The sequence below is a fragment of the Mesitornis unicolor genome, unplaced genomic scaffold (genome assembly GCF_000695765.1).
Source record: "Mesitornis unicolor isolate BGI_N332 unplaced genomic scaffold, ASM69576v1 scaffold25215, whole genome shotgun sequence".
NCBI classification, from domain to species: Eukaryota; Metazoa; Chordata; class Aves; order Mesitornithiformes; family Mesitornithidae; genus Mesitornis; species Mesitornis unicolor.
The window spans coordinates 13-21,386 of NW_010186656.1; the positions used below are offsets into that span (position 1 = coordinate 13).

Here is a 21,374-nt window from a genome sequence, read left to right on the forward strand (position 1 = left end):
GTGATTCTGTGAAACCACATATCTGTTGCACTTTGAACTAATTTAAAATGACTAGATGGAATATGAATTACTTTACCAATGACTGAAGTTTTAATCTAACACAAGGTTGAGAGGTTTAACCGAGACTGTCCCCCAAATTCAATGAACTGTTTTCCATTAGCAAAGGATGGTTCCCAAAGCAGCCACTCCCTGCTGGAGCCACCCGGCAGCTTGTCCAACAGGCTGTCCGCTGGCAACAGAGATGTGATAGGGGGTACATTGGCTGCTCATGTTTCTGAGGAATAACAGTGATGTCTAAAGTTAAGTACCACTAAGCATGAAATTTCAAGATAAGTTTCCATGTCCTTCTTGTATTTTTAATGGGTTCAAATGGTTAGCATGCAGCCCCTTTGCCACCTGTGCCCAGTAAAACAGCATTACTGGTTTTATTTGGAATGCAGGTATGTCTTCAGAGGCCTGCATGACCTGCTGTTTCAAGTAAGGATTTACTGGAAATTGTATAGCCCTTATTCCAGCAGCTTTACCTTTCGTTTGCTCTGTTACGGCCCTGCTTTGAATCAGTTATAGTGGGTTTTACTGCCTTGTGTTTGGCAACTTGGTAGGAACATAATGGAGAAAAAAAGAAATGGATATAAATGTTAAGTTGTGAAAGAACTTTACTTTAATCTTTGTTTTGTACTAAGATTTTGTACTTGTAATTCTGGAGAGTTACTTGTATGAAATCTTTCAATAGTAGTCATAGGGCCTAACTTCAAAAGCATTTCAGCAATTTTAGTGAGATGAATGGAAACTAATCATGTTTAGTACTTCCCTGACATTGCTCTGGAGTTTCTGCCTAGGAATATTAACTTCTAATATTCACCTAATGATTGCTCAGCCCCGTAGTTCTTTATTCTAGTAAATATGCATCATATTTGAGTATTTTTCTTCCTATTCTGGTTTACCATAAGTTCCCAATGTTTTCTGTTAACGCTTACCGCTGTCCTGGGCTTATTTCTAGTGTGGAGCAGCAAATTACTCTCCTTTCCTCTGTTGCTGTTAGATTTCTGACAGTGGTGTGAGCATACAAAATCCCTCAACTCCTCTTGAACTTCTGAAAAACAATGATGGTTGTTTTAGGGAAGTGCTGACCTACTGTTTTAATAAATAACTCACCTTGTATTCCACTTTCCCATTTTTAGAAGCATGGTTCGTATTCCTCTCACTTCACAATCGTATAACATCCTTGTGGCAAGTACAGCAGTTGCTTACCTGGAAAAGTAATATTAGAAAAGTGTGTATTTTTAGCTGCCTTTTGATGTGATGTAGCAGCTGGAAACAAGGAGGAGAGGCGGTGTGAGGTGATCTGACAGCACTGCCAACCACAACTTGGGAGCCGCGGCTTTGGACTTGAAACCAAAATGTGGGGAAATAATTTTTACAGGCCTGAGTGTGCCCATTGTGCCTGGCACTTCCATGATCCAGGTGCTGTGGCTTTGCTTTTGGTTCTCAAAAGCTTCATTTGAGGGTCCTCTTCTGGATACTATTTGACAAATGTTGTTAATGGATAAAAAAAGGTTCTGTGAAGCTATTTGTTTATGTTAATATGCATTAAAGATATTTAATAAGCAGACAGATCCATGCACACACTAAAAATATCCTTAGTAAAATATCCCTTTGATAGCAGTGACTAATTGTAAATATCTAAATGAAAAGATATTCTAACAACTAACAAAAATACCGTTTTTCTCTTTGTAGTAATCATGTCCACATCTCAGAGAAGGAATCTGGCAAGTTCATGTTGAGGTATCTTCTCAAGACAAGATACAGTGACTCATATGCTTTTCTGGGTAAGAAGGGCATCTCGTCTCTTAAGTATGACAAAAAATAGTTGAACTCTTAAATTTAACTTCTGAAAAGTACAGTCTATCAAGCCAGCATGGTGGGGGTTTTGTGGGTGGGGGGGCTTGATTGTTTGTTCTTGAAGCTTTCTGAGCAAGTGTAGAGAACTTTCCACCCACCTCAGTCTAAACACATTCTAAACTAATAGTGCAAAAGAAGAGCAATAAGGAGCAATTTTAGAATAAGACAACACTGAACAGCATATGACTGGTTAGAAAAGTAATTCCAGGTCATTGTTGGAAAGATGTGTACTGTTTCTAGCCTGATTTCCCAGGACTCTTTAGCATCTCCTTTGTATAACGTTTCATAGAGTCAGGGAATGGTTTGGGTTGGAGGAGACGTTAAAGCTCCCTAAGTCCAGCCCCCCTGCCATGGGCAAGGACACCTTCCACCAGACCAAGTTGCTCAAAGCCCCGTCCAACCTGGCTTTGAACACTTCCAGGGAAGGGGCATCCACAACTTCCTTGGGCAACCTGTGCCAGTGTCTCACCACCCTCGCAGTAAAGAATTTCTTCCTAATATCCAGTCTAAATCTACCCTCTTCCAGTTTAAAACCATTCCCCCTTGTTCTATTGCTACCTGCCCTGGTAAAAAGTCCCTCCCCAGCTTCCCTGTAGACCCCCTCCAGGTACTGGAAGGCTGCTGTAAGGTCCCCCCAGAGCCTCTTTTCCAGGCTGAACAGCCCCAACTCTCTCGGGCTGTCTTCGTAGCAGGGGTGCTCCAGCCCTCTGATCATCTTTGTGGCCCTCCTCTGGACTCATTCCAACAGCTCCATGTCCTTCTTTCTCTGCAAGTGTTTTGCTCCTTAATAACCACTTAGATGTTGTTCAGGTTGTCATTACCACTGTGTTCTAGTTAACTTGTACCAGTCATCTCCAGAGACTGTTGAGACCCGATTTCCCCGCTTCCTCCCCACCTCCCTGCATCCACACTGAATTCTTGGGGCTTTATTTTAGGCAATTAGATGTAGATACCTAGCATGCTGGGTTTGCTGAAGTATCTGAGGAGGGAGTGGGAAAGAAAGCTTTTGCTCCTTTTGCTTTTGTTCCTATAACAGTCTGGTGTTTCACGTTCATTATCCTTTTATGATTCTTGTGTAAGCTGTACGTCTGGCTCTTCCCCCGTCTCAGTGGTTTCTGCGATAAAGTCATGGGCTTACAGCTGTCTTAAGGGACTTCTAGACTGGATCGCTGGAGTATTGCTTGTTGATCATCCACATCATCTCATGAGACGCAGTGCATTCAGTCACTGCTTCAGATTCCTTTCTAGCTGTGAAGAGGAAAAAACTGTAGCAACAGAGAAACATTACTTCAAAATAATATGCTTCTATAGATCAGAGCATTATCCATTAAGAGTTAAATTAGATAAGATGACATGTCCTTTAAGTTTAGCACTTCTCTCAGAACTCAATTAGATCTAATTTAGCTTGGCATTGCCTGACTTTTTTTAGTACAGAATTAGGCTGTTTCTCTCTGTCCTAGGGCAGTTCTATGTTTTTTGGCAGTCTTGTTCCAATTATCAAACTCAGTTTCTAAAGAAGTAGTTGCAGAATACACACTGCTAATGTTTTTATCTTTTTACTGTATCTTCGTGATTCACTGTCATCGTGTTTCTGCTGTGGAGCTGCTTTCTTTTTAAGTGCTCTTACTAAAGATAGAAAAGCTCCTTGGGCTCTTTCGTTCTTTTGTATCTTAAGTAATAAAGCCAGACAGTTGGTGTTTCAGATTTTTTTTTAATTTAAGGATGTTTCATTTGTATGGCTTTTATTAATACGTCAGATTTTATAATTCTAACATTCTGCTGATACCTTACTGCCTTTCCTTGTGGTTTTCTGATTGCCTTGTCTATGAATGCTGAATGCTTTTTTCTCCCCCTGAATTCTGATTTTTGGTGCTAATCTTTTAAAAACTTTGTCAGTTATAGCTTGGAATTTCTGACCCGTAGCTGGAACTTTTGCTTTTAGGTGGTGTATCTGGATGCTTGTAGTGCACTTGTTGAATTTCACTAACTGCTCTCATAGTTTAAAACTACTTAAATAGTTCTTTTTCAGAATTTGGGTTACTGCTGCTTACTGGAAGCTTCTCAGAGAGTTATACCTTACATATGACTTACAAATTCTTCCTGAAATGAAGAATTCTAGACTGTGTGTTTCCTGTCCATCAAATACAACTATGCAGACCTAGCTATGTGCCTACAGAAAAAATGCAAGGGCCTGCTTGTAAATAAAATGTTTGTAATTTCCCAGACATTTTCTTTATGGTGACTTCTGCATACCAAAGTGGTGTGATGCCTGTCATTTCCACATAACCATGCAAACACTAGAGCACTTTTTCAAATGCAGTGTGTTCAATTATCAGTTGTCTTTTGTCTGTAACTTAATTGATATTGGAAGATGTATCCTTATTTTTTTAAACTATATTTTAATATTTCTTTTTCTCTTGAATTTAGATAACGTAATCCATGGATAAAGTGGGAAAGATGTGGAACAATTTCAAATACAGGTGCCAGAATCTCTTCAGTCACGAAGGTGGAAGCCAAAATGAAAATGTAGTTGTGAACTCCAATAGTTGCTCATCTGCTAAAGAGAAAGCTATCCAAATAACTGATTTGGCTCAACAACAACCCAGCAGCCCTTTGAGAGAAAACATTGCTTTGCAATTAGGTTTAAGTCCTTCAAAGAATTCGGCAAGGCGGAACCCAAACTGTGTCACAGAAATTCCTCAGATTGTTGAAATAAGCATTGAGAAAGAGAATGACTCGTGTGTCACCACGGGAGCCAGGCTTGCTCGCAGGGACTCTTATTCTCGGCACGCTCCTTGGGGTGGGAAGAAGAAGCATTCCGGCTCTACCAAAACCCAGAGCTCCCTGGATACTGAGAAAAGGTTTGGGAGAACACGAAGTGGTTTGCAGAGGAGGGAGAGAAGGTACGGGGTGAGCTCTGTCCATGATATGGATGCAGTATCGAACAGGACAGTGGGCAGCCGTTCTCTGCGACAGCGTCTGCAAGATACTGTTGGGCTGTGTTTCCCCATGAGAACTTACAGCAAACAGTCCAAGCCTCTGTTTTCTAATAAAAGGAAGATCCATCTCTCTGAACTAATGCTCGAGAAATGCCCTTTTCCTGCGGGTTCAGATCTGGCTCAGAAGTGGCATCTGATTAAACAACACACAGCGCCTGTGAGTCCTCATTCGACGTTTTTTGACACGTTTGATCCTTCCTTGGTTTCCACAGAAGACGAAGAAGACAGGCTCAGAGAGAGACGTAGACTTAGTATTGAAGAAGGGGTTGATCCCCCTCCCAATGCCCAAATACATACTTTTGAAGCTACAGCACAGGTTAATCCATTATATAAACTGGGACCAAAGTTAGCCCCTGGTATGACTGAGCTGGCCGGGGACAAAAACATAACACCTCCAGGGAACTGTGACTCCGAAGAGGACACGACGACGCTTTGTCTGCAGTCACGCAGGCAGAAGCAGCGTCAGATGTCTGGAGAGAGCCACAGCCATATCAGCAGGCAGGGGGCTTGGAAAGTGCATACTCAGATTGATTACATCCACTGCCTCGTGCCAGACTTGCTTCAGATAACAGGTAACCCGTGTTACTGGGGGGTAATGGACCGCTACGAAGCAGAAGCGCTTCTGGAGGGTAAGCCCGAAGGCACTTTTTTGCTCAGGGATTCTGCGCAGGAGGACTACCTCTTCTCTGTGAGCTTCCGTCGCTATAACCGCTCGCTGCACGCACGCATTGAGCAGTGGAATCACAACTTTAGTTTTGATGCCCACGACCCCTGTGTGTTTCACTCCTCCACCGTTACAGGGCTTCTGGAGCACTACAAAGACCCCAGCTCTTGCATGTTCTTTGAACCATTACTTACTGTATCTCTGAACAGGACTTTCCCCTTTAGTCTGCAGTATATCTGCCGGGCAGTAATCTGCAGGTGCACTACGTACGATGGCATCGATGACCTTCCTCTACCCTCGATGTTGCAAGACTTTCTAAAGGAGTATCACTATAAACAAAAAGTCAGGGTGCGATGGCTGGAGCGGGAACCTATAAAAACAAAGTAAATGGAAATCAGAATAAGCTTCTAGAATATGCTTTTTTTCCTGTGTGTTACAGTTTAACTGCAGCGAGCGCACCAACAATGTCTAGCTTTTCTGCAATATCCTATTTAAGCTGAGTGTTAGTATCCTGTCAGATGCTGCCTGCTGTTAATCAAACTAAGTTGTGATGCCTCTTGGAAACAATAAGCAGACACAATTCTGCACGTTTTTCATTAAGGCCTAATGAAAATATTTTTGCTAATTTCTGAATATTTTGTTTCCCTTTTATAGCTGTAGTAATTGGATGAAGAAACTATGAGGCATTTTCCATGGGGCATTCATGTAATGCTAATAAATAATGACTTTATTAGAGGAGCATTTTTGCTAATATTTGAAGTATTTTTTTTAAATTATCTTCTTGAAAACTTTCCACTGCTTGCAGTACTAATTTAGCTCACAAATAAGTTTCCAAATACAAGTGAATAAGAGTATTTTCTTCTAATGAAGAGCAGTTTATTAGAAGCAGTCCAGTTAATGGTGTTTTGATGCTAACAGATGAGTCATGCTTTTCTCAGTGTATGAGGTTTTCTAATCATTAAGACTTGAATATGCCTGCTCAGTACTGTAATACTATTTGAAACACTTGGAGATTTAAGTGGCATTGTTAGCAAAAGTAATACTGTCTTGGACAGTTAAATACCTTCCAGTGTGGATTACTGATTGAGTGGCAGGACATGGGATAAGATTATTGCCATGGTAAAAATAGAAAAGGTTGCGTATTCTTCCAAAACAGAATTTGGTGACCTGACTGCTAGTAACTCACAATGGAAGGTAATAGTGAAGAGAAAAAAAATCTTTAAATAAATAAAGTTGTCTGATATTTTTATGGAGAAAATTACAAGTGGTCAAATTATTATAATCAGAATACGAAATCTGACATATCTGGAATAAATGTCAGGTTTCAAAGGTACTGTTACACTTTGTAAATATCTTTCCAATTGTGCTTTGAAAAAATGTTTTAAAGTAATATGCACTGATTATAGTTTCAACAGATTACTTGGAAACAAGATTCTAAGTTCTGTTTGCTTATTTAATTGGAGATGGAATTTAAAATAGTTCTGTCTTAGACATCTTTGCACTAAAATTTTGTTGAATGCCCTGACCCCCTGTTTCATGTTTTGTACCGATTATGAGTGCTCCCTAGTTTCTTTACCAGCTGCTACAGTACGTTATTACTTACTTCTCTATGGCAGTGACCTGTGCGAGGTAGGGAGCATTTTGGCTGCAAGTACAATAAACGTTATTCTTGTATGCTACACTAACCCTTCTATTGATGTATTTTTCTGCTTGCCGTGCCTTGTTCTGGCTTTTTGTGCTAATAAAGTACAGTATGTTCAGTGTTATACTTGTATATCTGCTCTGTTTTTATATATTCACGTAACTTGTAGCAGTTAACTGATTTTTTTAATAGGCTTTTCTTAGTACTTAGTCTAGGTAATGCACAAATACCGTGCAGTTGAATATTGGTTGGTCAGCACACCATATTCCTGTTTTTTGTTACTTGCTTATCAGAAACCGAACAGTGTACACCATTGAATAACGTTTCTATAGTCACTGCAAAGTAATGGACTTGTCCGCAGGCATAGAGCATTTTACAGTTTTTGTAATGTAAAGGATAAATGTTAAGCAAAAAGTATTCTAAAACATTATTGATCCCCTGTAATGCTTGCTGAAGGTGTTTCAGCTTGTTATACAGCTGACTGCTAAGCCTGATGTTTTGATACTCCCCACTGAGTAAGGAATGGTTATTCCTGCAAATTGACAGTACAGCAGTGGCATTTGTTCACTTCTAGACTCTTTTAATAAATAGATGTGCACGCAAACTGGCCAAATGCCCTGTTTTTGCCAAAGAATACTGTCAATTTATGTTGGGGTATTTTTTTAGTAAAAAATTTGAGTGGAGAGGTGCAATTTCTGTTCTATCAAATATTTTTCCCAAGCTGTGATTAAACCAAAGTATTTGACAACTTCACCTGAACTCAAGTAACGTTTTAAGCTCTGCCAACATAAAATGTATACTTTTATGTCAACGGTGTTGTCATTTTTCTTGAACTTAAAATGCACCTGAAGGGGAATGATTTAAGTAATTTTGTAATGACTGGAACAGCACTACATAGGAGCTCATACTGCAAGGGGTTAACCTGAAGCACCCAGAAAGCACTTTAAAACATGTGTTTATATGCTTGTGGAGAATTTGTGATCCCGTTATGCATTCTTTGTAGTAGCTTATCCTCTTTTGTGTGTTAAGACTCCCAACTGTTAAAATGGAAATTTGTTTAGAACGTGTAAATACTAAGTTTATGTAAGTATGTGTACAAATGTGCTATTGGTCACTTCAGTTTTCAATTGTGTGTGTGTGTCATTGGATATGCAACTCCTGGTTTAAAATCTGCTCTAAGCATAAAAAGAAGAAAAAAAAAAGTCACCAGCATGAAATTGCACCTAAGTGTACCTTCACTGTGTCGTTCTCACTGTTCCCTCCGTCGGATCTGGATTCCAGATCAGTTTACGTTAGATCTTGCTTTCATTATTGGTCTCCTACAGTCAACCTGCAACCAAGCTTTGTCCCAATGTAGGGACCTGTTTTTTGTTTACACCTGTTGCCGTTGCTTGTCATAAAGTAGCGATGAGATTCTAGCTGTGACTATCAGTGTGGTCAGGAATACACATTCATTTAATTTTCTATCATGTGGTGGAATCTTTGGAAAAAATAAAAACCCCAAACCCTTATCTAAACCCTTTGCTCTTGCATTTGTGTAAATAATCTTTATGGAGAGGATTTATTGCTGCCTTAAAATACAAAAAAGGAATTATCTATTTCTCTACCACTTTTTAAAGCTTTGCTTCACTGAAATATACAGAATAACTTGCTAGCGTGGTTATGCTAAAAATAATCACTTTTAAAATTATAGTTGACTTGAGCGTTGACTACTCAAGTTGCAGTATATTTCTTAATGAATACATTTCCAGTTCTAAAGGCTCTAAACCGTTAGTATGTTGAGAATGCAAGTAGTTGATTCCTCATTTCTGTTTGAGGAGTATGTTTTAACTTTCTGATTTTGTTTAAAAATCTTATACATGCCTTCTTCAAAAGATGTGCACAAAGCACTGATTTTTATTTTTTAACAATAAGTCAATGTAATAAGGATTCCAATCTAATTTGGTTACGTGACAGATAAGTAGTTGAGCCTCAATATTGTACGGTGTTCTTGCGAGATGATTCTCATTTCTGCAGAAAGGGCTATAAAAAGGGCTTACTTGGTAGGATTATTTTGCAGAAAATCTTATACAGGGTGGTGGTGCTATGTGCAAATTAAGATCTTTGAATACGTAGCACAACTTGATGGTTTTGTTGCATATAAATACACACATCGTTGTATTTTAGAATGTCAGTAACAGCTCCAGTTTACCAAGAGACAGAAATTCAAATAATTTCCATACAGCATGTTATCTAACATCGGAAAATGATTGTGTAAGTAAAGTAATGTCATTAATGTATTGACATACAGTGAATGGAGGTTTTTTATTCTGGATCATTGTTTGTAGAACAGAATTACAATTGAAACATTAGGGTATTAAATCCAAATATTTTTAGGAATCTGTCTTTAAGTCCCCATGAAATTGGAGAGAAGTAGCTATACTATATTTTGACTATATATGAAGGTCTATGAGTTGGAGGTTTTTATCCCTTTGAAAGGCATACCTCTTACTTGTAAGGACTTGTAGACATTTGTCCAGGTAATTTACTTGTCAGAATGAAACTTCTCTTAAGAAGATAAGTTACAAAGCCATGTTTTGCACTTACGTACTTTAAATTTAGTGTGTATTTGAAGACTTGTTGCTCACAAAGAAATAGTTGTTAAATTAGAAGCATACAGTCTTTGAAAGGCCGGTCTATCTGTAGAGTTTGATAAGATTAATTCAGGCCTTTGCTAGACATCATCCTGACAGTCACTCACATCTTGCAGTCCATTTTTAACTTCAAGGTTCTGCACTGTGTAGAAACGAGCAAAGACTAAATTTCTGTGATACAAACCCAGTTTGCTCTAGTCTCCATGTGCAAGCCAAATTACTTAGAGAATGCTTTCAAACTTGTCTCTGCTGCGGAGTTGCATGTAAGACTGAAGCTGTCAAGTCCAGAAATTGTGGAGTACCAGAGAAATTAATTTGCAGGGAGCATGGTCTTATTTTTAAAAGCTACCTTGAAATGCCATATTTAATGGAAAAATATGAACTAAATCTACTATGATTCTTTTACAAGTAACAATATTTGTCTCCTTTTAAAACCAGTCACAATTAAAATTATGAAAGTGCTTTTTGAGTCTTATTTTCCTAAAGCAGTGTTGTGAAATGTATGTGCCAAACCTTACTCTGCAAGAATCTACGCAGCCCATGTATATATAAATATGTATATGTGTTAATAAGATGCCTTCAAGCATGTATGCATTCGTGGTCTTATTTTGAAGGTACCTGAAGTACACCAATATGGTGAGCATTAATATATTGGAATTCTAAAAATTCCCTCTGAGCTTTCTGTCTGTGCATGGCACGCATTGCAAATAAAAGCACGATTTCATTTGTATCTTCAGCTGTATTTATATATTCTAGCCACTTGATTGGTGTGAGTTTTCCTGCTATTACCACACTTGCCTAAACAGCTGTCTCCTGACTGACCAAAGGAGATCTTTTTTGTTTATGTTTGCTTTAAAAAAAATAAATCTTACATTAGACAGAAATCAATTCAGTTGGCTTTTAAAGTGTTAGCTCTTACAAAGCATGGTGTATCACTGCAAATTGCTTTCCCTTCTTGCAATACTGATGTACAGAGAATCATTTAGCCTGACCATGGGTTGTGTCTACCAAACGCTGTTGACTTAAAATGCCTGAAGGACACATTTTCATTTGAAAATGCTGCTGATGAAGGCTTTGAAAAGAAGGCGGCTTGATGTTTTCAGAGCAAGATACGTAAAGTAAATGTCTTGCAATGAGGTAAGGATCTCTTGAAGATGCCTTTTAAGAAGTTCCCCCCACACCCCCTCCCATTATGTCTTAAATCAAGACTATTTAAAGAAAACCCACCTCTTGATGTCTTTAACCTTACAATCATTTAAAGGCTGAAAAGAAATCTGGTGCTTTTACGTAATTTGCTTGCATGTTGCCATACTGATTTAAGAGTAGTTGTTTCAAGAAGCAGATTTTAGATCTGTTATTTCAATGAAGCATTGCCATTTCTTATTTTTATATAATATTCCATTTACAAAAATGTGTATCAAGAGGTTGTTAACCTGATACCATCTTTGAGTCTGTTGTTATCAAGGTAACTATTGTGTATATGCTTTTCAAGCTGAATAAATGTTCACTCTGTAAATTTGCATTAAAGCTACAGCTGTTATCAGCTAGGTTTCTTAGGGCCAACACAATGCATTTATGAGCTGAAACTCCTGGTGCTTGACCCCCCTTTTTTTTTCCTGTCTTCAGTAGGAAAAAATATATAGTTGTGTGTGTGCGCTATAGGTAATGTTGCGAATTTCCTTGTTAAGCGCACAGCTACACTGACAAGCAGAAACATCTGGACTTGCTTGTCTGCAGTAAAGCAACCTCTGGTTTCTCAGCAGGAGTCGTAACTTGGTGGCACGTTGGCAAAGACGAAGCAGTACTAGGTCTTCTTCTCTGAGCAGCTGTTAAATTGGACATGGTGTGTGCTTCCTGTGCGATAAGGTATATTAACTTTTTTTAAGCCCTGAGAATTTTAATAGTTTTTAGAAGATATAGAAGTGCTTGTCTGCTTTGTCACTTCTTGCTTTCGTACTTGTAGTTTTGCAAAAGCATGAAGAGATATATTTATTAAAATTGAATCTATGTACTCACCAACTGCATAAGCGCTACTCTGTAATATCTTTACGGAGATAGCAAATTGCTACACAATTATACTAAAACTGTTTTGGGAGAGTGAATAATGACACTGTGGGCACAAATTAATTCAGATTGCACTATAAACTTTCTTACCAGAAGCCTTCATTCTTACGAAAAACCTATGTGATCCCTGCACAGAAATACCTTAGCTTTGGTGATGCGCTCTTTGGTAGGCGTCCAAAACAAGCGGCACCCAGATGGTCCCTGGACCTCTTCCCGACATTCCAGTTGAAGGGGCCCTGGCAGGCCCACTGGTCACTCGAGGAGTTGGCTGGCAAGTGTGCCATGCCCAGCATCGCCCCATGCCAGCACCTTGTATAACTGCGCTGGTTTAGGTCTCCCTGACTTAGATGGTTTTTAACCCGCTGCAGCTTAAATGTTTCTCCACCCTGCGTAATTTGTCTTTGTTACCTGATTGCCAAACTGTCTTGCATCTTAATATAGTAAGAAAATAATGTGATATATGGCTACACAACCAGTGTATTAAGTAATAGATGTCTCTGTCTTAATAAATGGGGTATGAACTACCATACTGTTTTCTTTTTATATTCGTTTGGGAGCAAAAAGTTGTGGGTTTGATGAGTTTATTTTAAGTCTGTACTGTAAATACATATTTCTGCAAATATTTAATTGTTGCACATGTTGAATGGATAAGTAGTTGTTAGATCAAAATAATCAGTACCTCATGTTTATTCCAGTCCATTTCTGTTGCATCTGAAATACTTGAGTGAGGAGGTCCAGACACTGACAGTTACTGTCTGTAGAAGTTTTGTCATACTCTGAAATTCCAGCAGTCTCTTAATTTAGCAACTTTTCACTTAAATCTTAAGGGTCTTTTCCCCCTGCCCCCACCAGTATACACAATTCTGTGACATAAACCTGTATTCTAGAGCACAGCCCCTGTGAGCACAAACTAGGGAATAGATGTAGCTGTTGTCCTGTAAACTGAGGGTTTCTTCTTTGTGCCCTATGGGTGCTACTCCTAGAACACCTTTGTGTTTTATATAGCGGTGGCCTTTGTAGTTTTAGCTTCTTTGAAACATGCAGAAGTTTAATTGTCTTTGCTAAAATACATCCATAATTGGTTAAGAAATGGAAGTTATGGGAGTTAACATAGCTATTATAGTGGTGTGCTTGAAATATGAAACTCTTACTCTGTTATGGCAGCAATCATAATTCACAATATTATATGATTAAGTATTTTGAGTGTTTAGGTAAGGAAGATACAGGCACAATGATATCTCAAGAGGGTTTCAAAAGACCAGATGACTTCTAGAATCTGTCTCTTCTGTGTCAGTTTCCCTAGAGGAGGGAAATGTAGGAGTCATCTCAGCTGTTCATGTTGTGACTGCAGGATGTCAGAAGTACATAGGTGTCTAGAGTAGAATTTATAGTTACGTAGAATAAATATAGGAGAGGCCCTAGAATGAACATGGCTGTCTGCACTAGGGCAAGTAGTGCAGAAGAGAACATACTGTAGTACATATTGTACCTATAGCGGTGTTTTGTGGGCTTCCAATTATCCATGTAAGCATTGAGTCGATCACCTAGATCGAATGCTGAGAAGCAACACCAGAGCTTTCCACGCAGTAGAGATTCCCGAAGCAACATTACTACCACCAAACCCAGAGGACCTGGACAAATGCCTTTGTGAGAAGGGTTCATGGTGTCACTTCACCTCTGCAGCAGCTGGTGGTGTGAGAAGCATTAGGACAGCTCCATGTCTGGGTGTCCCAACAGGGATAGCTCAGGTGTGGGTGAAGTGGTTCTGGTGTGACCTGCTTGTGAGGGTGTTCTCACTTTGCTCTACCATCCAGGGCTCTGTCTTGTAAGAAGTTGAGGTTGTAAACCTCCAGTAGGGCTTTTGTATTCTCTTAAAACTTAATGAAATGAATAAAAAGTACTATGTATAGTGTCTTTAATCTTAAGAATAGTGTTAGTTGTAGTTCTCATCTGTTACGTTAGGAGGAATATGTGAATTCATCTCAGTGGGACATGGACTTTGTAAGAAGGTCACTAAGAGCCACTTGGAATCAGACTTGCTGCATGTGGGGTAAGTTGGACACATGGCTGCTCGCTAACTTGGGTTTCCCTTTAGTGAAAGAAAAATGATGATACTTGATCCATTTGTGAAATACATTGTGCTCTGGTGATGAACAGTGTGATAGAGGAACTAGTCTGTGTTATTTGAGAATGTCTGACACCATTCTTTCACCAAGCAGTAGACCTGAGGTAAGTGCATGTCCACTCTTAGTACTTGTAATTCAGTGTTTTTGCTCAGGTGATAACTGACTGCTGTGGACATGATATATATGATACACAGATATGTAGTGTACTGGGTGCTATATGCCCTTTATTTCTTAATCCAGCCATTTGTCAAGCCATAGTTTGGGTTTTCGCCATGTGAAGTGTTGTTTTCTTCTTGCAAGCTCTGTTTTGAAGACACTGGTTTTGCTTCCTTGGTTCTGTCATTTTGGTTTTTGTATCCAATCTGATAAGGCTGATAACCTGCAAGCAGTGTGTGAAGAGAATTTCCTGGCATGAGCCGACGAATTGCTGAGATTGTTATCATTCTGTACTACAGAAGCACCCCCTTTTATTTGTCTTCAGTTTCATAATGTGCCAAGAAGAAAAAAGCCAGACTTTTCCTTCAAGTGATTGCTTGTGTAGTCATTCATACTATGAGCATGTGAATGCCTGATACTTGGGCCAAATTGTTTTCTGCCCTAGCAGTGCTCGTAAGGGCCCTCTCCTTCCCTCCTCCCCAGTCTGGCACACACATTTGTGTACTCTTGGTTGGAGGATGCTCTCACGCTTTGTTCTTCAAACAGTTGAGCCAGAGCAATCAAACTTCTGAACTGAAAACTTGCTTTCTTGTCTTTGTGGGTATGGCTTTGCATGAAGGCTGTGGCTTTAAGCTATTCCAGATGTGTTGGAGCCATTGCTGACCATCAGATGAGTCCTGCCAGTGTTTATGCTGTTCAGGAAAAAGCCAGTGGGAAGCATTCTGTGAGCAGGGGTTTAAAGCCAAAAGTGTGCAAGAAGCATCAACAGCTTCAGCTGTTTTTTCTGGAAGACTCTTGATTCCTTACTTGAGAGCATCTTAATCCTTACGCTGGGTCACCTCAACTAGATTCTTTTATGTTGGAGGGGAAAGGAAAAGATACTTGTAAATAATTCCAGCACAAACTTCAAAAGAACTATTTCCAAGACTGGTATCTCTTAGCACTTTAAGACCTCCTGAACTTCCTAGGCATCTAGTGTCTCACAGGAATTTAAGGCTGGCACCAACTCCAGAGATACAGTTGCCCAGAAAAGTTGAGTAGTGCCCTGCAACACAACTAGAATGCCACTCTTGGTAGATGCCTTGGAAGCCACTTTCCATACATAAGTCACTTTCCATCACTTACATACTTCATAAACATTGGTGCCTTCCAGAGTTTACCCTAGGTCCTGGATTCTGGAAGTTCAGACACTTAACAGAAGTCCCATTTCTAATCCTGTGATTAGAAATTTAAAAATGAAAAATAGATTAGAAACCAGTGCCACCTCATGAAACAGCCTAAGATGGTCTGAGGCTTTGAATGCAGCTTGACCTTCCTTTGCTGCTTGGAGAGACCTATTGTAAGTGGAAAGAGAGGACCAGCCACAAGGGTTGATCCTCACTTCAGACTGGACAGATTGGATCTAGTGGCCAACCCTGCTTTTCGTCCCCTATGGTTAGCTTTTCCTGCCCTCCTGTAGCCAGAAGTCTCAGGTTCACAAGAGAAAATCTGACTTGGCTCCTACCTGAGTGAGCCTGTGGACCAAATCCGTCTGTGATAACAGGGCCAATTCATCCATCCCCCAAGTCATGTGCAAGGTGAGAGATTGTGCCCAGCTGCCTTGGTTAGGGGCAGTTGAACCGGGCTCTCCTCAGACAGCCTTTTGTGGAGCACAGGGATAATGTCTCTGCACCCATATCACAAGCAATTTGCAGTCCGAGCTGCAAGATGCCTTCAGTTTTGCATTAGGAGAATTTCTGCAGTGTTACTGAAGTCTTCAGGTTGTTTCAAAAGGCTCCTCTTGGTTTGCTCAAGATTATGTCAAATCTCATTGTGTCCATCATCACTTGAGTCAGTAATGGCTTGTACTTTCATTGTTTTGCTATAGCAAGTTTTGTCAAAAATAACTAAATAATTTACTAATCAGTAACATTGATCAAATAGGCACTAATCAACATCTTGTTTCATACCTGCTCACAGATTTTTAAATCAGCAACTCTGCTCAAAGCTCCATTCATTGCCCTCAGTCCGTGGGTTGTATGGCTCTTGGTGTTAATCATGGCTTTGTTTTTCTGTTGGGAGATACCCTAATTAACAGTAGGAATGAATGCCAAAACCAAGTAATTAGATTCTCTGCTTGAAGTTTAGTCATCTCTTTCCCCCAAGGACCTGTTCCTCTCTTTCTGTTCTGGCATGCTGCTGGGTGTCTCAGCTTCTTAGTTAAAAGTTTGACTACAGCCATCTCTGCTGCCCAGACACTATTTTTCTCCTTCATCATGCAACATTAGAAACATTAAGGATTTAGAAACATTTCTTTCCATTCTCTTTTAATTTTTCTCTCCCTATGCTATTTTAAAGTCTGTTTCCTTAGGGGATACTTAAACTGGTTTAGACATCTGTGACGATCAGATCACCAAGCCCATGGCAACCATTCTGATGGCTGTCAAATCGATGAAAAGGGTAAGCAATACATGCCCTCACAGCTGACCCTCCCCGTACTGTCTCTGTCTTGGCAAAAATATCTTTTGTGTTTGCTTTATTTTTCTATCTGTGGTGAGTTTTGTTTGTGCTAATTACTCTGTTTTGTCCAAAACTGCAGATGTTCATATCTGAATCATCCCATTGTATCCTGGTTATTGAAGTTTTCTATTTTAACCCCATGAAGCTGGTTGGGAGGACCTTCCACAGCAGAAGTACAGGGCTCAGCTATTTTATCTAAAGGTTGTGTTACCAAAGAGCTGGTTGTGACACCACTCATAATGAAAGTCAAAGGGTGGAAATACTAAATACAGTTAAAATGCCACCCACCAAAGCTTGGACAACTCAGATGGACCAGATGAGCAAAGCAGCTACCTGGAACTGTGGTTGCATCTTTACCAAGGAGCATGCTGACGTGGGGGTTTGCAGGTATGGTGTGGTTTCAGCAGAATGGTACACTGCTCACTGCTCTCCTAAGGACTGTGCAGTACTTCACCACATTGTCTGCTCAGGTTCAGGGGGTAGCAGGGCTGTCTACTAAGGAAGAGTCTGTGGAAATGGGCATTGCGCCCAGAAAAATGACACTTCTGTGATCTGTTCTGAAAATACATTTAATAAGGGGGGAATGTATATACTGCATCTGCTCCAGACACGAGGTAAGCAAAGTGTATGCTGCTGGGCATTGTATACATGGTCCCTGGAGCACTCTGATAGTTTTCAGCTGGGATGTAGCAAATATTTGCCTTAACAAATAGACTTCTTTTTTCTTATTCAGAAAAAAATCAAGCTTACTGAAGTCATACTTGAGAGGATGCTTTTCTGTGCCAAACCAGTTTCATTACAGGAATGAGAAAACAGCTGGAATACTTTAAGCAAATACCTTCATTTAAGTTTTTTTAACTAATTGGTAAATATACAGAAGGAGTCTAAAACTTCTGCACAATACTTTCAGGTACAGAATGACCTTCCAAAACTGCACCTTCATTCTACAGCTTACTTATATACATGCATATGTATATAATACACTTACATACTTACATACGTTATCATTTCCCCCCTCCCACAGCTTACTGTGCAGTTATTGTTGGTCAGCATAGGCATTGGGCGAAAGTCAGACAATATCCTCTGCATGTGCATGATGGGTCAACAAATTGGGGGGAAAATGACAGAACTAGGATTTCTTGCGAGTTGTATGGGATTCTGGAAGCGCCAACCAGACTTGGATCGGCATGTGTCCTGCAGTTTTCTGTAGGGTAGCTTTTAGATCCAGAAATACGGAATCTGAAGCTGCAGGCTTTAATTATTTTTATGTGTTATCTTGATTTAATTGGTTTATTCCACAGTGATTAAGTGCTGTTGTTTGAGACGCAAAACTTACATGAGTTCACAATGGAGACTTAAGGGAAAGCTTTGAGGGGGTGTTGTGCTTTATGTTGGGAACTTGCGTAACTAAAATCAGAAATGATGGAGTGGGTTATGTAGCGCTGCCTGTTTGGGGCTGTGAAGGGTTCATGAGTTACCTTCTGGGGGCACTCACCAACCTTGACTCCCAGCCGGACCAATTATTGCAGCTTTTGAGCTGTGTGTGTACGTTGTTTGCACAGAAGCAGTGACATGGGGAAGGTGACCACAGATGGTTCACACTTACCTCTTTCCACAACATGTCCCACAGCACAGACACGCTGTCCCAGACCCTCTCTGTGCAGCCACAGTCCTTCAGGAACACAGTTGCGCATTGTTCCCTGTTAACATTAGGTCACTTGTCCAAATAAGAGATTTATTGTGTATTTGCTGGAGGAAGGCCTGAGCCCCCATTATTTCTTGCTTACCACATCTGGCTTGGGACCCAATGCTCTCTGGTGGCCTGTCACTCTGTCTGGGTACTCATCCTCTGTCATTGCGTTATGGGCTGACTCAGCTTGCTCTCTGTCCTCGGCAAATCAGCTGGGATTGCGCACTGTGGTTCCTGTTGCTCCCAGGACTTCTGTGGGTTTTTACAGTGAAACAAATTTTTTTAAGGTGATACGCATGGTCATCCTGGAGCACGCTTGTGAAAAGCAATCATATGTGGCCACAGCAAAGACCTCCCGCTGAACTTAGTGTTACAGCATTGGGATGACTGAAGGTTCATCCTGCCTTCTTCCAACAGATGAAATGGATTGTGGGGGGTGCTGTAGATAATTTACTTGTATAAATTTCTCCCTCGGGACAAACCTCAAAGAGTTTTGGTTGTGATCTTGGCAATCACTCTTGCAATAGGCTCTGTAAGCTCCCAAAGGTGATTAAAACAGGTCATGCCAACATGAAGCATGGTAACTCACATGTTATCTTTGAATGAGGTCCTACGTGTCTCTGAGCTCTGGTGTCTAAATATAACTAAAAATGTAGATGTATTTAAAAACTAACTTGGACTTTTTCTTTTTTTAAGCTGGCATGGACACAAACAATGTAAGTAATCTGCTGCCTTTTCTTTCATATCACAATTATTAAAATTTAAACAGACTAGACTGCTCTTCGGGTAGTGATACTTGCTGGTTTATTTGTTTGGGTTTGGGTTTATTTATTTATTTACATCTATTTAGTTAAGATTTATGTAGAATTTACTTTGCCTAAAAATGTGTTTAAATGGATATACAGGAGAAAACCTTCAGAAACTGTTTTTTAAATTATAAATTAGTAGCTGTAACATTAGAGCTTTGCACTGCAAATTGGGACATACCCATGTTCCTATTCATAATGGGACTACTCATTTTGGGTTGAAATCTCCTACTTGTAAATCCTATTTGTTGTGTTAAACAGTAGTATCTCTTAATGGCAACACCTCAAATTTTAATCTGTGAAGAGACACATTAAAACTGTAGTGTCTTGTCTTGTAGATGTTGAAGAAAAAATCAATTAACAAAACAATCTTCCCGTTATCAAAGTTAGAGGTAATAGTTCAAGTATGTGTCATTTTTACATTGAATTTTGTTTGTGACAATGAAGGAAGTCAGACTGATCTAACCTTGATTACTTCTGAGTAGGCAAGGCCCCATTACTGTGTTTTTCAACACAGTTTTTTTTAAATTTTAAAAGCAATCTGCATTATTTGCATATTTTAAACTCTCTTCTGGAGCCAGAGAGGCCTGAAAATACTGAATTCATCACATAAAAATTATATTTGTCTCCAGGCTTGATGCCTCAAAGGGCAGAATATGGCTGGTTAAACTAGAAGATACTCTTAAAGACGTGCTGAATGATTTGAGGTAGAGGAGAAAATATTCTGACTGTGGAGATAAGCAGAGATGTAGTGCTGTTGTAGGGTTGCTGTTGTCCCTGTTACAGTGGCTACACAAGCTGAATGCTGACAACAGCTTTTTCTGCCCTTGCCCCCCGTGCCCCCCCACCCCCTTAAATTCAGAAATAATTCAAATCCCCATGCACCCAAGCAGCTTTGAGAAACGTTACCAGAAGCTGGGCACTGCTGAATGCAGTTGCTCCTCACTCTTAATCCTCTCCCTTGACATTTGCTCTGGACTGATGGTCCCATTGAATCCCTGGGGTAGGCACAGGACAGCTTTGCCCTATGCTGGAAAGCCTCTGAGTGGACATCCTGCCATGAAGACTTCACACCAGCCCCATCACAGGAGTTCCCAGCTGCAAAGCACACAGCAGGGTTTGCTTCTCTCTGTCCTGGGAGTCTGAAGCCACAGTGGCAGCCAAAGGTTCTCTCTGTTTCACTTGAGAGTTTACTTCAACAGTTTTGTTCCTCAAAGTCTTTGCTGTCCCCAGCTTTTATGGATTTATTTTGTTCTTTAGAAAGTTATAATTCTATCAGTGAGTTTTGTCCTAAGTTAAAAAGGAGAGGACAAATGATGCCAGGGTTTGCTAAATGGTACCTCATATGACTACATCAACTGATCCAAAGCCTGCCCCAACAGTGAGGGACTGGAAGTTGAATCTGTAATGCATAAGTTTCATGGCTGGTACATCTCCTTGTACTGACCAGACTTTTAATATCAGGAACTGAATTTTTCAGAAAACATCATTTCCCTTTCAGTTGAACATGTACAGCTGTTGCAAATGCTGCTGTATGCTGGTACTGAAAAATACCACATTTTTCTTCTACAGTTTGAAGAGGAAATAATTGTTTTCTTAGATCCCACTTTGAAGCAGTGGTTGTTTATAGCTGACTGACTTTAATAACTGTAATTGTATGTGCAGCCCTGCTCCAGCTGTGTGCTGGGCACCATGAGTCACTGCCCAAAACCATCCTGAATATCCTCTGCTTCATTATCGGGAAGTCCCCTTCTAGTCAGGCAGCTATGTTGCGGGCATTTTAGGTGATCTCCTGGAGTCTGCATAGGCATATTCTGCATTGCACGCTCCCAAGCCACAGCTGAGGACAGAGGAGCGGGCTGTCCCCGAGGAGCCCCGGCTTGGCCAGCGATGGGCACGTGTGGTGATCTCACTCCACAGCACAGCAGACAAATACTCACATCGCATGTGGGCCATTGCGTGAGTCCCCAGTGTCACCCTGGACCATTTCCTGATGGCAGGACCCTTCCCAACCCTGCGGCTCCCCAGTTTGTGCAGAGCTGTGAGCTGCTTCTGCCTCATTGCTCTGCTCCTCCTGCTGTCACTCCAGCATTTTTTCAGGAATTTGTCCACTTTGTCAGAAGATGCCACAGTTTAAATGCCCTTATGTTACATTGCGATAAATCACACCAAGCTTTATATAAATTCCTTTCC

General features: G+C 40.2%; 1 protein-coding gene across 1 annotated transcript; it reads left to right on the plus strand.

Annotated features, from left to right (window-relative positions):
• Nucleotides 1-1,770: 1,770 nt before the first annotated feature.
• SOCS5 (suppressor of cytokine signaling 5) lies at nucleotides 1,771-7,802 on the plus strand. Its single transcript, XM_010185213.1, has 2 exons — nucleotides 1,771-1,829; nucleotides 4,330-7,802. The coding sequence occupies exon 2, from the start codon at nucleotides 4,342-4,344 to the stop codon at nucleotides 5,950-5,952; it is 1,611 nt and encodes a 536-aa protein (XP_010183515.1). The 5' UTR covers nucleotides 1,771-1,829; nucleotides 4,330-4,341; the 3' UTR covers nucleotides 5,953-7,802.
• The last annotated feature ends 13,572 nt before the right edge of the window (nucleotides 7,803-21,374 follow it).